The sequence below is a fragment of the Sorex fumeus genome, unplaced genomic scaffold (genome assembly GCF_029834395.1).
Source record: "Sorex fumeus unplaced genomic scaffold, SorFum_2.1 ptg000013l, whole genome shotgun sequence".
NCBI lineage: Eukaryota > Metazoa > Chordata > Mammalia > Eulipotyphla > Soricidae > Sorex > Sorex fumeus.
The window spans coordinates 1,840,001-1,860,388 of NW_026606070.1; the positions used below are offsets into that span (position 1 = coordinate 1,840,001).

Sequence of the window (20,388 nt, forward strand, 5' to 3'; positions counted from 1 at the left end):
GTGTTTTCCTGTTCTTGGTCTGGGGTTGAAACATTGATACTCTATCCACCAACCCATAGAATTGCCCCTCATAAGAAGTTTTAGTTCAAAGTGGTCCTGGTAGCATATTTCAGGCATCCGATGATCCAGTCCCTTCCCCACTTCCCTCCGCCAATGCCCTCCCTTTCTCTCCCACCCACCAGCCTGCCTCGGTGACAGGCATTTTTTATTTATTTCCTTAACTTTGGGTGCTGTGGTTTACTGATAGGGTTTCATGCATAATGTTTTCCCATCTCTCAGCACCACCTACTCCTTCTGGTTGACCACTTCCCTCCTCCATTTTAAAAAAATTATTGAATCACTATGCAACTGTTACACAGACTTGTTTGTGATTGGGTTTCAGTCATAAAATCCTTCCCTTCAGTGTACATTTCCCATCATCAATGTCCTCAGTTTCTCTCTCTCTCTCTCTCTCTCTCTCTCTCTCTCCCCTTTTGGCATTATGGTTTGCATTACAGATACTGAAGGGTTGTCCTGTTTGTCCTTTTGTCTACTTTCTTGTCCCTAGTGATCCTTTCCAACTCTCCGTGTTGTAGTCCCTTGTCTATCCCAGTTGCTCCTCCCCATCCTCTCTGCCCCCTCCCCACTACCTATGGCAAGTTTCCAACCATAAATCAGTCCTCCTGGCCCTCGTTTCTACTGAACCTGAGTATTAGTCTCACAAATGAGTGCAGTCATTCTATGTCTGTCCCTCTCTCTGACTCATTTCATTCAGCATGATACTCTCCATGTCCATCCACTTATATGTGAATTTCATGGCTCCATTTTTCCTGGTGACTGTGTAGTATTCCAATGTACCATTGGTTTTTTTTTTTTTTTATTCGGTCGTTTGTTCTCAGGCACTCAGGCTGTTTCCAGATTCTGGCTATGGTGAACAGTGCTGCAATGAGCATTGAAGTGTAGGTGGCATTTCTGTTGTATGTTTTTGGGGCCCCAGAACAGACATGCTATTACACACCCACCATTACTGTAGTAATTCTATTCATTCTCTTCACTGTCCTATTTCTCCTCTCATTCCCAAAACCAGTTTTTGTGGTCTTTGCTTCTATTGCTTTTGGGCAACTTGCTGTTCCCAAGATATATATCTATATCTATCTATCTATATATTTATATATATAAAAGTAAAGTAAAGTAAAGGCCCTCCCGTTGATCGTCGATTTGCTCAAGCGGGTCCAGTAACGTCTCCATTGGAGACTTTGTTGTTACTGTGTCTGGCATATCGAATATATCTTGCTTATCAGAGAGATCATTCTCTTTGACTCTGATTGACTTCATTCAGCACCAATAATCTCCAGATTCATCTGCACAGCAGCAAACTGCATGATTTTATCTTTTCTTATAGCCAAGCAGTATTTTGTCGTGTGTATGGACCATAGCTTCTTTATCCAGTCATCTGTTCTTGGACACTTGGGTTGTTTCCAGATTTTGGCTATTGTGGATAGTGCTGGAATGAACATAGGGGTGCAGATGTCATGTCTATATTTTGTTTTTGAGCACTTGGGGTATATTGCAAGAGGTCAAATTACTGAAAATGAAGCTCAATTCCCAGTTTTTTTGAGGAAAGTCATATTGAACAAACTCACTAAAAAAAAAGCTACTAATAATTTGTATCACATGCTTACACCAGACTTAAATCTTTTATGTTTGATGTTCATAGTTACCTGACCTCTATACCAACAAAATGTTCAAGTTAGAGCGAGTATTTTTCTCCTGTGAAATTTTGATCCTTATCTTCGCTGATTAGAGATAAATATATACTGTTTTTTAATAATTCTATCTAACTGAAATTACTGTTTTCTGGTTCACCTATACTGCATGTACGTAACAGGGGAGTCATTTCAGCGTCATGATTGGAAAGTGATGCCTCACTTCAGTGGAAACTCTTTTTACCAAGTTCAAAATTTGTCAAGGCTTGGACTGGGAATCGAGCACAAAGACCCGTAGCTCCTGCCAGGCATAATGAGACCTCAAGTTTCCGGGCGTCCAGTCTCAGATTCTCCAGGCCTGCTGGGGGTGGTTCTGGGCATGCGCTCGGAGCACAGAGCTCTTAGACCTGCTGCAGGGTTTATGAAGATTAGAGTTCGCCAAGAGACCCCTGAGTGTGTTGGGAGCCCCTTAGCAAATGAGTGAGTGAATGGATGTTCATCAAGGCTTGAGACTTTTCAAAGACTTTTACTTCCCATGAATCTCCAGGACAGGTTCCAGAATGTTCCAGATGGGAGTTTGGCCTCCTGCTTTTCGCAGAAGGAAATGTCTCTGTTTAAATATGTTCATTCATGTGTATCAGTATTCATCCTAAAAATTTGAAAGGTCACTTTTTAAAAGAAAATGTGGTTTACAAGGAACTTTGTCATCTACCCCCAAATTACTTTTATTTTTAGTTCTTATTACTTTTTTCCTCCTCAGTGTTTGGGAAGTTCAGCTGAAGTACATAAAAAATATCTGCCAGATGAGGGACCAGCGTGGGTCAGAGAACAGCATGAGTCTTGCCATGTTGATTCTCTGGGCTATTTGTTTACTCACGCAGCTATTACTAGCACCGAGCAGATATGTCAATATAATTTTCCTTTATTTTTACATTAACTGTCTTATTACACCTTAAAATGTAACTCAGAGGATGTAGTTAAATTATAATTATGATGATACCAGTCCTTCTCTTCAGGTTAGAACGGTTGCTGGAAATGGTTGCAAAACTTTCTTGCATGACCTCAAGGGGGAAGTAACTCTCATTCTCAAAACAGTCTTTTTCAGAGGTTGCTGGTTTTTTTTTCTTCTTATTTAGGACTAAGAATCCTTCCCTTAGGACATGGATTTTGGCAATGGGCACTGGCAAGTTGTTCATTATCTCGGACACATGCGATTTTCTTATCAACTTGGAATATATCTGGTATTCCCAGTTAGGCTTTAAATTCACATGAATCTGTATTCTACTGTGTATGTTAGCTTTTCTCTCATGACCTTTTTAAGGTGATGAACCCACACTTGTTTCATGCTTGTCATCTCCTGTCCCACTTATCTATTGCTATGTTAACAAGCCACTTCAAAACTTGGTGGCTTAATATACTGATCTATTTTCTCCAAGGTCCTGTGGGTTGCAAGGTCCTCTTGCAAAACTCTGATTTGGGATGTTCAGAGAGGACTAGGGTGGAACATCACCTAAAGACATGAATATTCAACACATCCCAGAGGTGGTCTTGGTAGTACTTCACAAGACCCATCTGTCAGAGAAGGCTACGCTTCCTACTAATGGTGTGGGCTTTGAATACTCGTGGTCAAAAAACTCATCCTTTGTATATGTTGCTTTAAGAATAAAATTTACCATGCAAATGATGTCATTATAAACTGTATAACTTGTATTTCATGAGTTCCAGGATTTCAAGAATAAGAGCAGAAGTTGCTAGGTTAGTTTTATTTTCTATTTCTAATTAAAATTTTTTTTTATTTTTTAACTCTTTTATTGAATCACTGTGAGATAGACCATTATGAAACTGTTAATGGTTGGATTTCAGTCAAACAGTATTTCAACACTCATTCCTTCACAGTGTGTATTTCCCAGTGAGAGGCCAGTTAGGTTAGTTTTGTTACCTAAGCCTGGAGCTATTGTGCAGTCTGAGTCAGGATATTGGCCAAAGCAGTCTCATTCAAAGGAGTGCCAGATGGCTTCCACGCCTTCATGGAGGACTGGTAACATTGCGTTGGAGATCAATTTTGGAATGGGGAATAGTGTTGGAACTGTCCTTGGGGAATATAATATTCCTGAGTCAGTCCTTATGCCAGTGATGAATTGAGGAGTCACAGAAGATGACTCTCAAAATGTTTGTGGTACTTTAGTAAATCAGGGGTCTCTTGAAAGGAACAAAACATGTAATATGTATATTATATATGTATACACACATATAACACACACATATATACACACATGTGAATATAAGGAAATAGCTAATATGATTATGGGAGGCTGAGAATTTCCACAATTTTAGCTAGAAACCCAGGGAATTCAGTGATATAATCAAATTCAAATCTTAGGGCCTGAGAACCAGGAAAGTTGGTGGTGTGTGAATTGTCATTTACATTGTCATTGGCATGAGAAGACAGTTATCCCAGGTCAAAAAGGTAAACAGGAAACAAAAGAGAATTTCTTCTGCCTATATCATTTATCTGACTCAGGCCTGCAATGTGCTGGATAATGGTAACCCCCACTGGGAGTGCATTCTACTTTTCTGAGTCCTTGGTTGAATAATAATCAGATTTAGAAGCACTCTTACAGACACAACCAGAAATAATATTTAATTCATTGTCCCAGCCAAACTGATCCTTAGAATCAACCATCACAGTTCTGGATTTGATGCTAACCATGGTGCTACCTGGTCTAAGTAACAGTCATTGTTTTGCTATAGATTTTATTCAATTTTCCTAGATTTAGAATCGACTTCAAGTTTTCCCTCTTCTGACTAAGAATAAAACATACCCAATAATTTCATAACACTTTGAAAAATAATGAGTACAGCAGCAAATGATCTTTAAATATTGTTTACCCAAGAGACTGCTTCTTGATGCATGTAGTTCCACAAACCATCAAAGTGTTTTATTAAGAACTTAAAGAAAAGAGTTATATATTGCTGTTTGAAATTGTACTCAATTTTCAAGATACAGTTTGAAACAAAGGGTCAAATTTCAAATTAGGGAAAGAAAAAAATTAAGAAGAAAAATAGAATAAATTCATCGATGGCTTGTTTATATCTCAAGTCACTCAACATTTTAAAACTTAAGTAGTTCTTGGTGATTTTTATATAATCCTCTAAAACCATGCCATCTCAAACTACTACAGCGTGTGGTCCTATCCAGAAAAATTATTTCAAGAGTGGCCAGAGAGATAGCGCATGGATTAAAGTACATGCCAGGCATGCAGCCAACCCTGGCTCAATCCCTGCCACCACCTGGTTCCCCAAGCATCTCTGGGTGCGGACTGACAGGCCCTAAACATCCCCAGGTATGGTCCAGGTGATCCTGTGGCACTGCAGGGCCGAGCAGCACTGCATCCTTGGCCCTCACATTGAACGGCCACCCTGGTTGGCAGAGAATTGCCTAGAGGGTTGTTGGTACCCCACTACATCACAAACTAAAAAAACATATTTTTTCAAGAAAGGGACTTCCATGAAGAAGACATTGTATATGACGAAAGAAAAGTCCATAAAGGACATTGTTGGGGTGTGTGGGAGCTGTTTTAATCAAACCCCTTCCCAACTCTCTCCCTTAGTCTTCTTCAAAGAACTTGACATAGTTTTTATCTAGGACCCTGATGCTAGTGGTCTACAGGCCTCACCATCTTGGTGACCCACTCAGGCTGAGCAAGTCTGTGAATATTTTTTTCTGCTGTCATTTCTGATGTTAAGTTCATGCCTTCTCACTGTTTTCCAAAAACAAAACTCTCAAACCTCTGTTAGTCTAGAAAAGACTCTTAGACATACAGAACAGCTGTGGGAAACAGTTGCTAGCCTGCATTCAGGAAATGAATTAGCCCAAATACATGAGGAAAGACTCTATGGGCATCTATGTTAAGAGCACAGAAAAAAATTTAAAAGAAGATTGAACAATTTTACTATATAAAATATGCACATTTTGTGTAATTTTGAATGCTAGTAACTAAACTTTAAGTTTTTCAACGACTCTGTACAAATGTAAAATTTGATGATTTTATGATATATAGGGTGGAGTGATAGAACAGTGGGGTTGGAGCGATAGCACAGCGGTAGGGCATTCGCCTTGCGTGGCAGCCAGCCCGGCCGAGCCGGGTTTGATTTCTCCACCCCTTTTGGAGAGCCCGGCAAGCTACCGAGAGTATCTCACCCGCACAGCTATCTGTGACGTATTCAGTATGCCAAACACAGTAACAACAAGTCTCAAAATGGAGACGTTACTGGGCCTGCTTGAGCAAATCGATGAACAACGGGAGGACAATGATATATAGGGAGAGGATGGGACAACAAGACAGAAATGGATAGCAAAGATGACCTGTATTGCCTAATAAACAACATTGGTCACACTGTTCCCAAGGTTTTAATCTCCTCAAAAGTTTTTGTTTATGAAGATAAATTAGGACAGGGAAGCAATTCTATGAGTTTACCCAAAAACCATCTTCATGGTTCTCCTAGTTCTATCACAGTTGGATGCACATAAGTGTTACATGTGGAAAGGAAGGGAATAAAAGGAATGAAGAGGAGTGTGACTGATCGTGAGTGTTTGTCACATGTCGGAATCCGAGTGGCAACCCAACCTCCCTTCTGAAGGAGACGGCCACATAAAGACAAGGGGAAGAAATTCATTTACTCTCAAGAACACCGTTACTCAAGTAGCTCCACAGCTCACATGCTTTGCACAATATCAAGCGAAGTAGAAGATTTCCAAAAGAGGAATTTGGAAATATTCTTTAAGCCTCGCATCACAAAGCCAAAATAATTGGTTTTCAGGAAATTGTGATTGAGAACAAAGCTCATTTCTTGGCGATGATCTCATCAATAGTGACTTCCTGCCTATTCATGGCTCATCGTCCATTACAGATGAACATACACGATGAATAGAGAAGAATGGTCAAGTGCATGGTTGTGAAGGTGGTCCCCCCTTTGTTTTAATGCCAGTTTGCTCCTCGTGACCTGGAGAAGGCTGTGTAAGCCTTTGTGCTCTAGTCTTCCCATCAGCAATGCAGAGAACGGCAGTAATACCCACACAACAGAGCTTTGTGAGGAGTGAATATATTAGAAATAAGGGCATGACTGGGGTAAAATTGGGAAAATTTGAATATGAACTGCAGATAAGAAAATAGTATCAGATCTGTGTCCTTTTGATGAATCAGAATGATAAACAGCATTGTAGTTATTTTGTTGTTAATTTAATTTTTGTTTGGGGGCCATACCCAGCAGTGGTCAAGGTTTACTCTGGGCTCTGTGCTCAGGGAGGAGGCTCAGGAGACCATACATGGTGCTAGGGATTCAGCGAGGGTCAGACATGTGTGAAGTAATCACTTTAATCCCAGTACTGTCTCTCTGGCTTCAGCATTGTGGTTATGTAGGAGAAATCTGCACGGTAGCACTGTAGCGCTGTCCTCCCGTTGTTCATCGATTTGCTCAAGGGGGCCCAGTAATGTCTGCATCGTGAGACTTGTTGTTACTGTGTTTGGCATACTGAATACGTCACGGGCAGCTTGCCAGGCTTTGCAGTGCGGGCGAGATACTCTTGCTATCTTGCCAGACTCTCCGATAGGGGTGGAGGAATCTAACCTGGCTTGGCTGGGCCGGCTGCGCGTAAGGCAAATGCCCTACCACTGTGCTATTGCTACAGCCCAGGAGAAATCTATGTAGTAGAATTTAGTTCTTAAGAGTCAATGCTGACCCCCAAGGAGAGAGAGAACAAAAGGGAATGCCCTGCCACAGAGGCAGAGTGAGGTGGGCGGATGGGGGTGGGAGGGATACTGGGATTCATGGTGGTGGAAAATGGGCACTGGTGGAGGGATGGGTATTTGATCATAATCAAAACCCCAGCACAAAAATTTGTAAGTCTACAACTGTACCTCATGGTGTTTCACTAAATAAAAATTAATGAAAAAAATGAGTAAGTGCTGAAGTAGAGGTAAATCATTGTAATGTCCTTTTGGCTGTAAACACGTTTTAATGTTTTGGCAGTGTGGTATATAAATATGTGAAAAGAGACACTAGAAATAGAGAAGAAATAAAATATGAAATTGCAAAATATTAACCAACAGTAAATATAGCTAAAGACACAGTAATATACATTATTAGTTTTTTAACTTTTCTGAAGGTTTGCTGTTTCTCTAAGTAAAAAGTTAGGAGACATTGAGTTAAGGAATATAAACTTATAATTGTTAGCTATCCAATTAAAATAATATAAAAGAGAGTTTTTAATTTTTTTTTTCTTTTTGAGTCACACCCGGTGATGCCTCAGGGGTTACTCCTGGCTCATGCACTCAGGAATTACTCCTGACATTCTCAGGGAACCATATGGGATACTGGGAATTGTACCCGGGTTGGTTGCATGCAAGACAAATGCCCTACACGCTGTGTTATCACTCCAGCCTCGAGCTTTTAATTTTCATATGCTCAGTGTTTAAATGATGTTTGACATCGTGTAAGGAGCTCAGTATGTCTCATATATGAATACTAAAAAAGGCGAATGTTTTTTCATCTTATCCCTTCTAACTATGTACTCTTCTTCATTTCTCACATTTGAAATTTCTTTCAAACTTAGAATATAAATAACAATTAAGTGTGCATCTCAACCCTTGTGTGTGTGTTTATGTTTGTCTAAAAGTTTCCTTCTCAATCTAGCTCTCTACCACAACAAAGACCAAATCAGAGCAGAGTTGCCACAAATAAAACATTTAAAACAAAATATTTGATTAATTTTATATTTCAGATAAATATTTATTCAGTATTAATATGCCCTAAACATTTCACGGAAGCAAAATATTCCAAGGAGCATACTTACACTAACACTTACTTGTTTAGTTCAATATTGTATCTTTTTACTGATTAAGTATGGTAATTCTAATAGAAAACATTTGTTCCCCTGATGTATTTGAATAATGCTACCCACAAAAATGATGGTTTATCCACAAGAAAATGTCTGTAGTTTTGGTATGTTAAAGCACAATGGAAATGAACTTTGATCTTTTTGCTGAATTGCCCTCAGAATGCTGGGATCTCACTTCTTCTCGTTCTGAATCTCTCATTTTATTCCTTAGTTGTAACATATCTGAAGGATTACATTATTTTTTTTATTGTGTTAACACCCATAGATAGAATATACATGGAGTCAAATAAAAATACACCAGCATGATAATTAAACCTAATATACAGTGTTGGATATGTAGTATGAATAAAGAGCTACACGTTTATTACATAGAGTATCATTTATGTCAATGAATCTCTTCTCAGAAACGCTTCCTACACAATGACTATGTGTTTAGCAAAAGAGCAAATGAATAAATCAGCCCAAGGGCAAAGTGAACACTATGTATAGAACTACAAGCTCAACACATTCAACCGCACTCAATCTCGTGGATTGGTTTACAGACTCGTGGTGCCGATTTCCAATGACCGGTCGGTAGCATGCCAGGGAAAGCAGACAGAGGCCCTCGATTTGCAGAAGTCCCTATAGAAAATCACCTGGGGACATATAGCACCAATCCCCAATAGGGATGCACCTTTGCTCTATAGCACCCCCCTGAGTTGAAGTCGGGAAACGCAGGCCACTTGACCGGCCAGAAGGGATGGGCTGCTCCCAGGTGGGTTGCCCACTGGTGTCAGTAATAATTCTGGCCGTCGTACCCGTCATAGCTGCGCCCCTTATAGTAGCTGTACTCGTCCTCGTAGGCTCGGTAGTTGTCCCCACGGGGCTCTGCGTTCTCGTTTTCATAGATCTCGTACCCGTTGTCATACTCACTCGTGCCTATGTGCTCATATTCGTCCTCATAAGCAGTGGTGGTGGTCTCCCCCAAAGAGGTGGTGGGGGTCCCCTGGACGTCCTGGGCCGGGGTGGTTGGCTCGAAGCCCCCGTGGGGGGCAGCAGAGGTGGGGGTCTGCTCTGCAGCCACCGTCGTTGAGTGGACAGCGCCTTCCGTGGCATCCTCACCTTCCTCATCTCCGTTATCTGCGTCGTTGCTGCCGTGGCTGGGGACCTCGGTACTGTTGGTGCTGGTGCCGTTGATGCCTTGCTCGTTGGCATCGACTTCTGCTTCGTTTTCCTCGTTTTCATTTTCTTCCTCTTCCTCCTCTTCCTCATCACTCTCCTCTTCTTTTGGAGGGTGGCCCCCAGCCTGTAAGAAAGAAGGACGGAGAAAGAAGCCAATTCACTCCAAGCAGGAGAAAAACAGAAAAAATGCAAAGTCGAGTTCAGGCAGCACCGGCTGGATCTGGCTCTAGATCTGATTTTATTTATTTATTTTTTCTTTTTGGGTCACACCCAGCGATGCTCAAGGGTTACTCCTGGCTTTGCACTCAGGAATCACTCCTGGCGGTGCTCGGGAGACCATATGGGATGCTGGGAATCGAACCTAGGTTGGCCACGTGCAAGGCAAACACTCTACCCGCTGTGCTATTGCTCCAGCCCCTAGATCTGATTTTAAAGGGAAGTTATGAAAACTTACACTCGAGGCAGTAAGGGCTTATCACTGCGGAATTAGCATCTCTGGAGCCTGAGGCAGAGCACAGTGTGAGGATGCTTGCCTTGCACCTGGCTGAGGGAAACTGATCCCCATCATCACATAAGCCCCACCAGGAGCTCAGAGGCAGGAGGAAGCCCTGAGCATCGCTGGATGTGATCTCAAAAAAAAAATTTGCATAGTTGTCATTTGATTTTACTGTGGGAAAAGAAAAATAAACCTTTCTCCACGGCAGATGTTTCCTGTACTTTTGCTATTTACATTTTCTGTGTTGGGACCCTCTTCTCCAAAAAGCAATGATATATATCTCAGGACCACTGGGAAGAGGCTTATGTCTCATTTTCTGTTATAAAGTACAAAATTAGTGTAATAGTATGGCAAGAGAATTTGTTCGAGAAAAGAGGTTTCCTTCTTTGTAATAAAGGAATTTGCATTTTCTTTCGCTTTTTCAGTGAGTTAATGAAGCTAATATAAAATACTAAGTGCATTGCTGTTAAGATAACCTGGGGCTGGAGGGATAGCACAGTGGGAGGGCATTTGCCTTGCACGCAGTCAACCAGTTTCGATTCCCAGCATCCCATATTATGGTCCCCCAAGTACCACCAGGAGTAATTCCTGAGTGCAGAGTCATGAGTAAACCCTGAGCATCGCTGGGTGTGACCCAAAAAGCAAAGGAAAAAAAAAAGGAAAACCCAAGACTGCAAATAAATCAATAAAATAAAAAAGAGTCTTAACCCCTGGGACAAGTAGTACCTTCTTGGGAAGCTGGATTCCAGCCAGGCCTATTGTTCCTGTCCCTGGTGTCATCTCTCCGTAGCCTGGTGTCGCCGTCCAGAGGGTTGTGTTTTCAGCCTCAGACTCTTCCTCTTCATTGCCATTAGAGTCTTCATTCTCTTCATTGTTTTCTTCTTCATTTGAAGTCTCCTGGTTAGAAAAAAATGTACCCAGAGGAAGAAAAGTTATGTGAGCTAGAAGAGACTTCAAAATTTGTTGGAGTTGTCAATAATTACTGGGAAAAGTTCTCTATCCTTCAGCTAGCTCATTACTGATGCTGACACTGCTGCTTCCTCTTGTAACATTTGCATTTCTTATTTCTAAGAGCGCACTCCAAACAATCTCAGTTACTCACTGATTCAAATGTGTCACTTAGACAGGTGGGGTTAAGTATTTCTCCATCCCATTTGAACAGCTCAAAGCTATTTGAGTAGTAATTTATATGCATCTGATTAATATTATGTGATTTTTATCTATAAATCTTCTTTCTCCATGTCTGTTTATATCTGACACCATGTACAACATATCACACAGAATGAAGTAAAAAAGCATATGGTGCCTTTTGATATAATGCTGGTATACTTGTGTTTTATTTCTAAAAATTTAATGGTATTTAACAAATACTCATGACAATGACTTCATTCCAATTATATTAAAATGCAATATTTTTAGGTGGTGCCAAGTAGTTAAAAAAAGAATGTAAAAAAAATGGATCAACACCAAATAGAAAACATGCCTTAGCACCACTTACGTAAAGTAAATTGTTGCAGAATCTGTATTTAACTTTGATTAGCAATGAAATTTTAGGAAGAAATGCATAGGAAAGAGGTTTTAAGATTTCTTTATAAGGCAGAAGAGATAATTAGGCACTTGTCTTGTATCCCATCAACCTGGCCTCAAAGCCTTCACCACATATCTGGGCCCTTGGGCACTGTCAGGGTCACGTCTGAGTACAGAGCCGAGAATAGCTCCTGAGAACTGAAGAATGTGATCCAAACACACCTAACCTCCGTACTCTCCCCCCCAAAATCTTCAGGAATAAAATTGGAATATTCCCAGATTATTAATATGCTTTCTCGCATTTTCATTTTTAATAAATAGCCTTGCGAAAAAAATACCAAAAAAAGAGTAAAAAGAGAATAATCTTTGGAGCAATTATTTTTCTGAAGTTTCAAGACCAAAGAGTGAAATACTTACTGGGTACTACAGACAGACAGACAGACACACACACACAGATATATACGTATATATTTATTAACATATAGTCTTCAGTTTCTTGCATCATGAAAAGTTTATAGATAATGTCTGGGAGCATAAAAGTGTTCAGATATTTTTAGCAAAATTTTGAGGATGTATGTCTTATCAGGATCCTAAAGGAGGAGAAGGAGAAGGAGGAGGAAGAAGAGAGGTGGAGAAGGAGGAAAAGGAGAAGAGAAGGCGGAGGACATGGAGAAGGAGGAGGAGAATGAGGAAGAGAAGGAGAAGAAAGAGAAGGAAAAGAAGTATTATTTTCTAAAAGTTGGGCAAAATTGGGATATTAGCAAGCAAGGCACTTCATAATCACTGATAATCACTGTGCATTGAATGACCAAAGTTTAGATTATGACTAAGACTCCGGACAAAATGTTTTGGAATTTAGCAATAGCATCCTTATAAGGGTTGAATTCAAAGAGCAATTGGGTAAATTATAGTACTGAAAAGATTACTTTCATGGTAAAATTAGAATTAATGATTTGTCACTTTTTAATTTCCAGTACCATTTTGATTTCAAGATTGTAGATGTTTGACAGCTTAATTATAAGTTTACTGAGAATTCCCAGGACAGAGAAACATTCATTCAAAAGGACATATGCACACTATTCTTCATTGAAGCACTCAGTGCAATAGGTAAAATTTTGGGTCAACCTCTATGTCGAACAACAGGTAAGTGGGTCATGACAATGTGTCATATAAACATAATGGAATACTTTGCAGCTGTAAGAAACTACAAAATCATGCAATTTGCCTTGACATGATGTAACTGGAAGATATCATGATACAAGAAGTAAGAAGCAGACAGAAATACACAGGATAATATCACTTATACAAGGTATTTAGAATAACTGGATGCAGAAGGGCAGTGGTTGTTCATGTTTAAATGGGTGATGCCTAGACCACCCTAGGCACCAGGGTCTAGAGAAGAGAAGGAAAAAAATCAATGGAAGTGGGGCAGAGAAAAGACAGATGAGACAACAGGGGTCAGGGGTCAAGAGGATTTAGGCTTGTGTGTGTTGTTATGGAATGATAGAGTTACATATTGAGATCACAGAGTCAACAACACTGAAATCATGAGACCCAAACTTTAACAACAAGACTTTAAAAGGTGCCTATCAAGATGCAGGCTGGGGGTGGGGCATAGGAAAGGGAACCTGGGGACAAGGATGGAGGGAAGGTGACACTCATGGAGGGATTAGTGCTATGTATTATATATATATATATTATAAATGCTATGTATCTTATTATATGTCATTGTATTTAAAATCCAACTATGAAGAACTTTGCAAATCACTGTGCTTTAATAAGACAAAACTTTTAAAAAGATTGCAGATGTTTTATCCAGGATCCATTTTTGATTATCACTGTCCATTCATAAAGTCATTCAAAAATTCCTGAATTCAGAGTGCGTATGTTTTATCAGAATCCTAAAGAAGGAGGAGGAGGAGGAAGAGGAGGAAGAGGAGACGGAGGAAGAGGAAAGAAGAAAGAGGACGAGGAGAAGGAGTAAACTATTAAATAAATATAACTTACTATATGGGGAAACGAATCTGATTGGTATGGGTAAGAATGTCAGCTGTAAATTATCTCAATTTTGAAAAATATATTAATAAGCTTTAGTCATAAACAACACTAATTTATAGCACTGAATGAAGAGATATTTACATAATCTTGACTACATTTCTCTTAAAATAAAAATTTTATTATTAAACAAAAAAAAGACATCAAATTTCTACTAAAAACAGAAAACCAACTTTGTGGGTCAAGAAAGACAAATAAATCACAATTACACTCTGAAGAATATGGGGTTAACTTTCATATGCTACCCGTTTAGCAAAGTGAATTTTTAAAGTTTGGTCACTGAAACAGGGGTTATACTCTGTTTAGGATTATCATGTACTTGTCTTTAACCACATGTCTATCCACTTAAATAAAATGTTTTTTTAAAAAAAATCCTTATTTACCCTTCTCCACTTTTTTGGTACCATTTGCAGGCAACTTTAACCCCAGACTGAAAAATGGTTTGAAACAGGTCATTTTATTTCATTCTAATTTAAATAGCATTCAGCTTGCTCAAAATAGAAGACTGTGGCCAGCTGGCTACAGCTTTTTATTGAGTCCAGACTGCAGTGGACTAGCTTTCCATTTGTTTTCTGGTGCTTCTTGGTTCATTATGAAAACCAATGTGACTCAGTGGTAGAGTACTTGCATGTGTGAGACCCTGGCTTGGAGCCCTCACAGGGCACTGTCCCCTGAGCAACCAACCCGTGAAGACCAAACCAGGAGCAGCCTTCAAGCAGAGCAGAGTGGTCCCCAAATAATAATAACAACAACAACAAAAACAAGTCTTAAACAAAAACACAAACTGCAGCATGTCCTCACCTCTCCTTCCTCCTCCTCTTCTGAGCTATCACCATCTCCATTTTCTTCAGATGAATCACTATTGCTCTAAAAGTACACACAAATCCACACATACAAATAAACATACAAATAAATATATGTCACATAGTCAACAGCAAAGGAAATTCCTGCCAATTGATATAGGATAAAATACACACAAATATTCATTCAAATTACGTAGTATTAACATCTGATTACTTACTGCAACAGGTACCAAGACTCATGTTAATATAAGCAAGATAAGAGACTGAACATATAGATTGAGGTTAGTGCCAAGGAGGCTACAATAATGATCAAGGTAAGAACCAAGATTCTCTACTTTGAACCCCAAAACAACGTGTTGGAACATTTTGTATGGAAAACAAGAACAATGGATCACACAGAATTTTTAAACTCTGAGAGAAGGAGCAATTTATGGCCTTCTAATTCATCTCACAGAGAAACGAATCTGAAATCTGGACAGTTGTACTTCTCCAACCAGTTTAAGGCAAATATTTCACTATGAAAAAAAATCACATTGTTTTATTTTCTTTACAAAATATAAATTGCTCGAGCGGGCCCAGTAACGTCTCCATTGGAGACTTTGTTGTTACTGTGTCTGGCATATCGAATACTCTCGGTAGCTTGCCGGGCTCTCCGAGCGATAGCACAGCGAGTAGGGCGTTCGCCTTACGCGCGGTCAACATGGCCAACCCGAGTTCGATTCCTCCGCCCCTCTCGGAGAGCCCGGCAAGCTACCGAGAGTATTCGATATGCCAGACACAGTAACAACAAAGTCTCCAATGGAGACGTTACTGGGCCCGCTCGAGCAAATCGATGATCAACGGGAGGGCCTTTACTTACTTACTTACAAAATATAAATATAACGATGATTAATTTTGTTATACTATGTGAATTTTTTCCTGAATGATTCCTTTCGGGGGAAGAAGCACACCTGGTGGTGCTCTGGGCTTGACTCATGGCTCTGTGCTCAGGAATTGCTCCTGGTGGGTCTTGGGGGACTATATTGAATACCTGGATTTATACGTGGCCAGCTGTGTGCAAGGTAAGTGCCTACCTGCTGTACTGTCTCTCCAGCTCCCCTAAAGATTCTCTTAAACAAATGAGCTCTACTAGTGAATTTTAATTTGAATTATAACTAAATTTGCTTTTTTTCAATCTAATGGAAGATCCATAAATGAGGCTTATAGATAAATGATTGTTATCTCCACACGCAGGGTTATTTTAGTGACTTTTTTATGTGCGCGCGCGAATGATGATGGTTTTTATTGAATGAAACTTGCTTAGAAAGATGTGAAGGGAGAGAAAGAGAGGAAATGCATTAAAGAGAGAACACAGGCTTCCCCAGAGCGGAAATAAACCAGTAAAGAGAGAGACAAACAAGTGAGACAAAAGTTTAAGGGAGAACAGGGGCTTGAACAGCAAGCCATACCAGGGACTTTTTTGTTTGTTTGTTTGTTTTTGTTTTTTTGTTTGTTTTTAAGTCACACCTCGCAATGCACAGGGGTTACTCATGCATCTGCACTCAGGAATTACCCCTGGCGGTGCTCAGGGGACCATATGGGGTGCTGGGAATTGAACCTGGGTCAGCCGCATGCAAGGCAAACCCCCGATCTGCTGAGGCAAATGCCCTGTCAGTGACTTTTCAAAGAAAAAATGATTCATGTAGTATATTTATAACTCCTATCTCTCTAAAGAGTTCAATACCAAAATGAGAGTACATTAGACCAATGTATTTGTATAGAAAACTATAATTATAGTCCAAGCTAATGGACTTCCCTATTTAAAAGAAAAAAATGCCATCTAAACGTCTCTCAGAGCCTTTAAATGAATAACCAGCTATCACTTGATTTATAAAAAGCAATGTCCTCAATGAAAAGTTGTGAGGATAAGCATACTTATCCTTCTATTTTATAGCTAGGCAGATAGGTCAGCTCTAAATGAGTATACTGTGGTACTTAAGCAATCTCTGCAGAATATTTCATGCAAGTTGGCTGTTTTAGAACTGATTATACTTAACAGACTTGTTTGAGTGAAATGTAAAAAAGTTAAGCCAGGGGCCGGAGCAATAGCACAGCAGATAGGGCGTTTGCCTTGCATTTAGTGGACCCAGGTTTAATTCCCAGCATCCCATATAGTCCCCCAAGCACTGCCAGGAGTAATTCCTGAGTGCAGAGCCAGGAGTGACCCTGTGCATTGCCAGGTGTGACCCAAAAAGCAAAAAAAAAAGAAAAGAAAAGAAAAAAGTTAAGCCAATACAACCTAATTCATTTGGGGTGCCTGTCTCGGCATTAAATATTTAGTAGATTTAAGGGACTAAATAATAAAAAACATGAAAAATGTAAATTTACGGTTGAGGGGAAATTCTAGAAATAAAACTGCCGGTTGGGGGGCACCAGGGGTTCTCAAAGGTCACTTCCGGCTCTTCATGCAGGGATTACTTCCGGCTGGCTTATATGGGGTGCTGGGGATCTAACCCAGCTTGGTTGAGTTCAAGACATCACCTTACCCACTGCACCATCTCTCTGGCCCTAAACATCGTTTTGTTAGGGTGTGTCTGGGTGTCCAAGCAGTGCTGAGCAGCGCTTAATACTGGACCAACTAGGCCAGCAGTTTGGAGATGGGGTGCAAGAACGTGGTGAACCTCAGGTCTGGGTGGGCCCTACTGGTAAGACCCTGGTGCCAGCAGGCTTGGGAGTTATCCAGGTAATGCCACAATCTAACCGTTAGAGGATCTCGTGCCCCTAACTTTGTGTCACCCTTGGAAATAAAGCCATATAAAGTAAGAGAGCAGAAGATATATCAGACTATTCAATGTATCTATCTAATCTTATTGGTCTCTATTTTCAAACTATCTTACAAATTTCCACATTCATTGAGATGGACCTTTCTGTACATAATTGTGGAAAACCTCATTTGTACACCGTAGATATATCTAAAGACATATTAACTGTGGTCTATCACTGATATTAGTGTGATTACTATACTTCATTTGTATACCCCATAAAATAATGGAAAATATGCATTTATAATATTTTAGGTAGGAATATCTCTGACTTCTTGACCTTTCAGAAAAGTTGGGTAAGTTACCAGTAGCTTAAGTTTATCATTTCCATTTATCAAGAGCTTAAATTTATCATTTCCATGCAAGCTAAGAAAAACAAAGCAATGTTTCAAGTGAGGGCTGTTTACTTATGGGCCTGAGATGAACCGAAGAATGTAAGACAATTCTGGAAAACCACGACTCTTGTGTCATTTGTGTTCAGATTTCTGTGGTCACTCATATTCCCTGTAATTATTATGGTTCTGGAAATACCATAAGATGATCAGTTCCTATCGTCTGAGATGAATGAGCCACATATGATGGCAGACAATGCCAAGACACTGGTCAGGCCCATTTTCAGTGCCCTGACTGCTGTCAGGGGCCTGAGAGCCATTGGTGTTTCACTGGTACCCTGAGCCTGAACCCTGTCGTTATAAACATAGTGCGGCATTGTTTTGTTGACTATTTAAAACCAGCTCAAAACCCTCTTAGCCGTCATGACTCCCTTCAAAGGTAACCCAGAAATACTGGAAACCCTTATTTTTATGTTGAGTTATTTTCCTTTCTGCTTACAGATTTTAAGGATGTTTTGTTTCTCTCACAAGCTTTTTAGTTCATGGGCCTTTTTCTTTCCTCCACAGTTCTTAAGTCAGGTTTCCACTGCAGTTAGGCTCAGATACTGTCATTCAGGGGATCCTAACTCAGCCCTGGGTTTGCAGGAGTGACTCAGCTGAAAGGGGCAGGTGGCAGTCTCTGTTCGGGGTATGAAGAAGGTAAGTGATAATCTGGAAGGGCGCTAAGTAATCTTTTCTTTTTCTGCAAAAGGCACAGAAGGCCAAGTAAGTTTGGGAACCTTGGCTAGAATATATGACACATTGCTCTAGTGAACTTAAAGGACTCTTAAATCTCCAATATTCACCGTATATTATCAAGGTTTTTTTTTTTGCTTTTTGGGTCACACCCAGTGATGCACGGGAGTTACTCCTGGTTTATGCACTCAGGAATTACTCCTGGCAGTGCTCGGGGGACCATATGGGATGCTGGGAATCAAACACAGGTTGGCCACGTGAAGCAGGGCAAATGCCCACTGTGCTATCGCTCAGGCCCAAGAATGTTTTTTTTGAAAAATGGTTTTTGCTCTTTATGTAGTCAAATACCCTCTTACTCCTATAAACTAAAGGGCTCTGAATTATTGGCTGTGAACTGGCTAGATAGTAAGATTTAATCAATTATAACAAAAGTATTAATGTTCTTATCATGAAATTAATTTTCTGATACTGAAACAATGATGCTCTTTTGTCAGTTGAATTAGTCAAAATATCTGAATTCAAGGTACTTGTATATTATTCTATTCTGAGTTCACTTTATTTTACTCTGCATGTGTATTTCTGCTTCAGAAGAGAATTTAGGCATGTGTTTTGTTTTTTGATATCCAATACAAGCTTTTTTAACAGGAAGTTCTCTTTCTGCTGGAATTTTTGGCAAAAGTTAAATTCAGGGACTTTGTAGTTACATTTTATTTCCTTGAAATTGTAATCGGTAAGAAAAAATTGCTAGAGCGATAGCACAGAGGGTAGGGCGTTTGCCTTGCACGAGGCCAGCCCGGGTTTGATTCTTCCGTCCCTCTCAGAGAGCCTGACAAGCTACCGAGAGTATCCTGCCCACACAGCAGAGCCTGGCAAGCTTCCTGTGGCTATTCAATATGCCAAAAACGTAACAAGTTTCACAATGGAGACATTACTGGTGCCCGCTCGAGCAAATCGATGAACAATGAGAGGACAGTGCTACAGTGCGAAGAAAAAAAAAGTATTTTTATACTTACCTGAACTGGAAATCGTTTTAGAGGAGGATAAAAGTAAGCATACTTATAAAGAGAATATCGTGGTCGGTACTTAAAGACCTGTATAAACAGAAAAAAAATGATACAATCACATTTAATGCACATCAGGCTGAGATTAAGAACAGTCAGGCCAAGGAAGTAAGCTTACCGCATTTTCTTCAGAATCCTCTGATTTGGCTCGTCGATAAAAATTTTTCATCTATTAAAGAGAGCATTTAATTACTAAATATTTCTTTATGTAAAAAGACAAAATTGGAGATAAACGTAGGTTTTTAATAAAAACTTACTGAGAAAGCACAGGCCATTCCCAAAATGCTGAGCAAAATTAAGGCAGTCTTCATTTTGGTGGTTGCTTCTGGAATTAGTGAAATGATAGTAAATACTAAGGGAGAGACATTCTTGCTTAACTATAATATGACATATTAATTTGTTTTCATTTGTGTCTAATGATAATTTTGAGTAAGAAAGACCATAACTCTGTCTTTGTTTTTAGGTAGTCTAAGTAGTAGAAAGCTGACTTGACTTTTTGAAAAAAACTTAACTTCCTTATATGGTCATGATCTTATCTATTGTTTTCTGTCATTAGTAGGTCATTCCCTTACTGCCAGGGTCTTGACTGTATGAGGAAGCTTCCTGTTCTTGATATGGGAATAGTAACTAAATCAGTGGAATTGTTAGTGTGATTATGTGACCTGTTTTATTATTTATTAGTATTTAGAAAATTGATTTACATTTAAATGATCATTTTATGACAATTGACCCTATAGTCAGTTTCCACCTTCTTTATAGCTTTTAAAGTAAAAGTTAAGGGGCCAGAGTGATAGTACAGTGGGGAGGGCATTTGCCTTGCACCCAGAGGACATG

The 20,388-nt window shown here is 39.8% G+C and overlaps 1 protein-coding gene across 1 annotated transcript; it reads right to left on the reverse strand.

Moving 5' to 3' along the window:
- Positions 1-9,355: 9,355 nt before the first annotated feature.
- Positions 9,356-19,865, reverse strand: IBSP (integrin binding sialoprotein). The gene is made up of 6 exons (XM_056111494.1): positions 19,812-19,865; positions 19,673-19,723; positions 19,507-19,584; positions 14,624-14,689; positions 10,958-11,134; positions 9,356-9,868 (listed from the first exon to the last, which is right to left on the reverse strand). The coding sequence occupies exons 1-6, from the start codon at positions 19,863-19,865 to the stop codon at positions 9,356-9,358; spliced, it is 939 nt and encodes a 312-aa protein (XP_055967469.1).
- Positions 19,866-20,388: the final 523 nt, after the last annotated feature.

Bases quoted from the DNA above. Each gene is read 5' to 3' on its own strand.
- IBSP (XM_056111494.1), bottom strand. From the start codon at position 19,865: ATGAAGACTGCCTTAATTTTGCTCAGCATTTTGGGAATGGCCTGTGCT. The intron at 19,585-19,672 runs GTAAGCTTACTT...CTGTTTATACAG, and splicing joins AGGATTCTGAAGAAAATGCG to GTCTTTAAGTACCGACCACG. The intron at 9,869-10,957 runs GTCCCAGGGGTT...TCTTTCTTACAG, and splicing joins TTCCCAAGAAGGTACTACTT to GCTGGGGGCCACCCTCCAAA.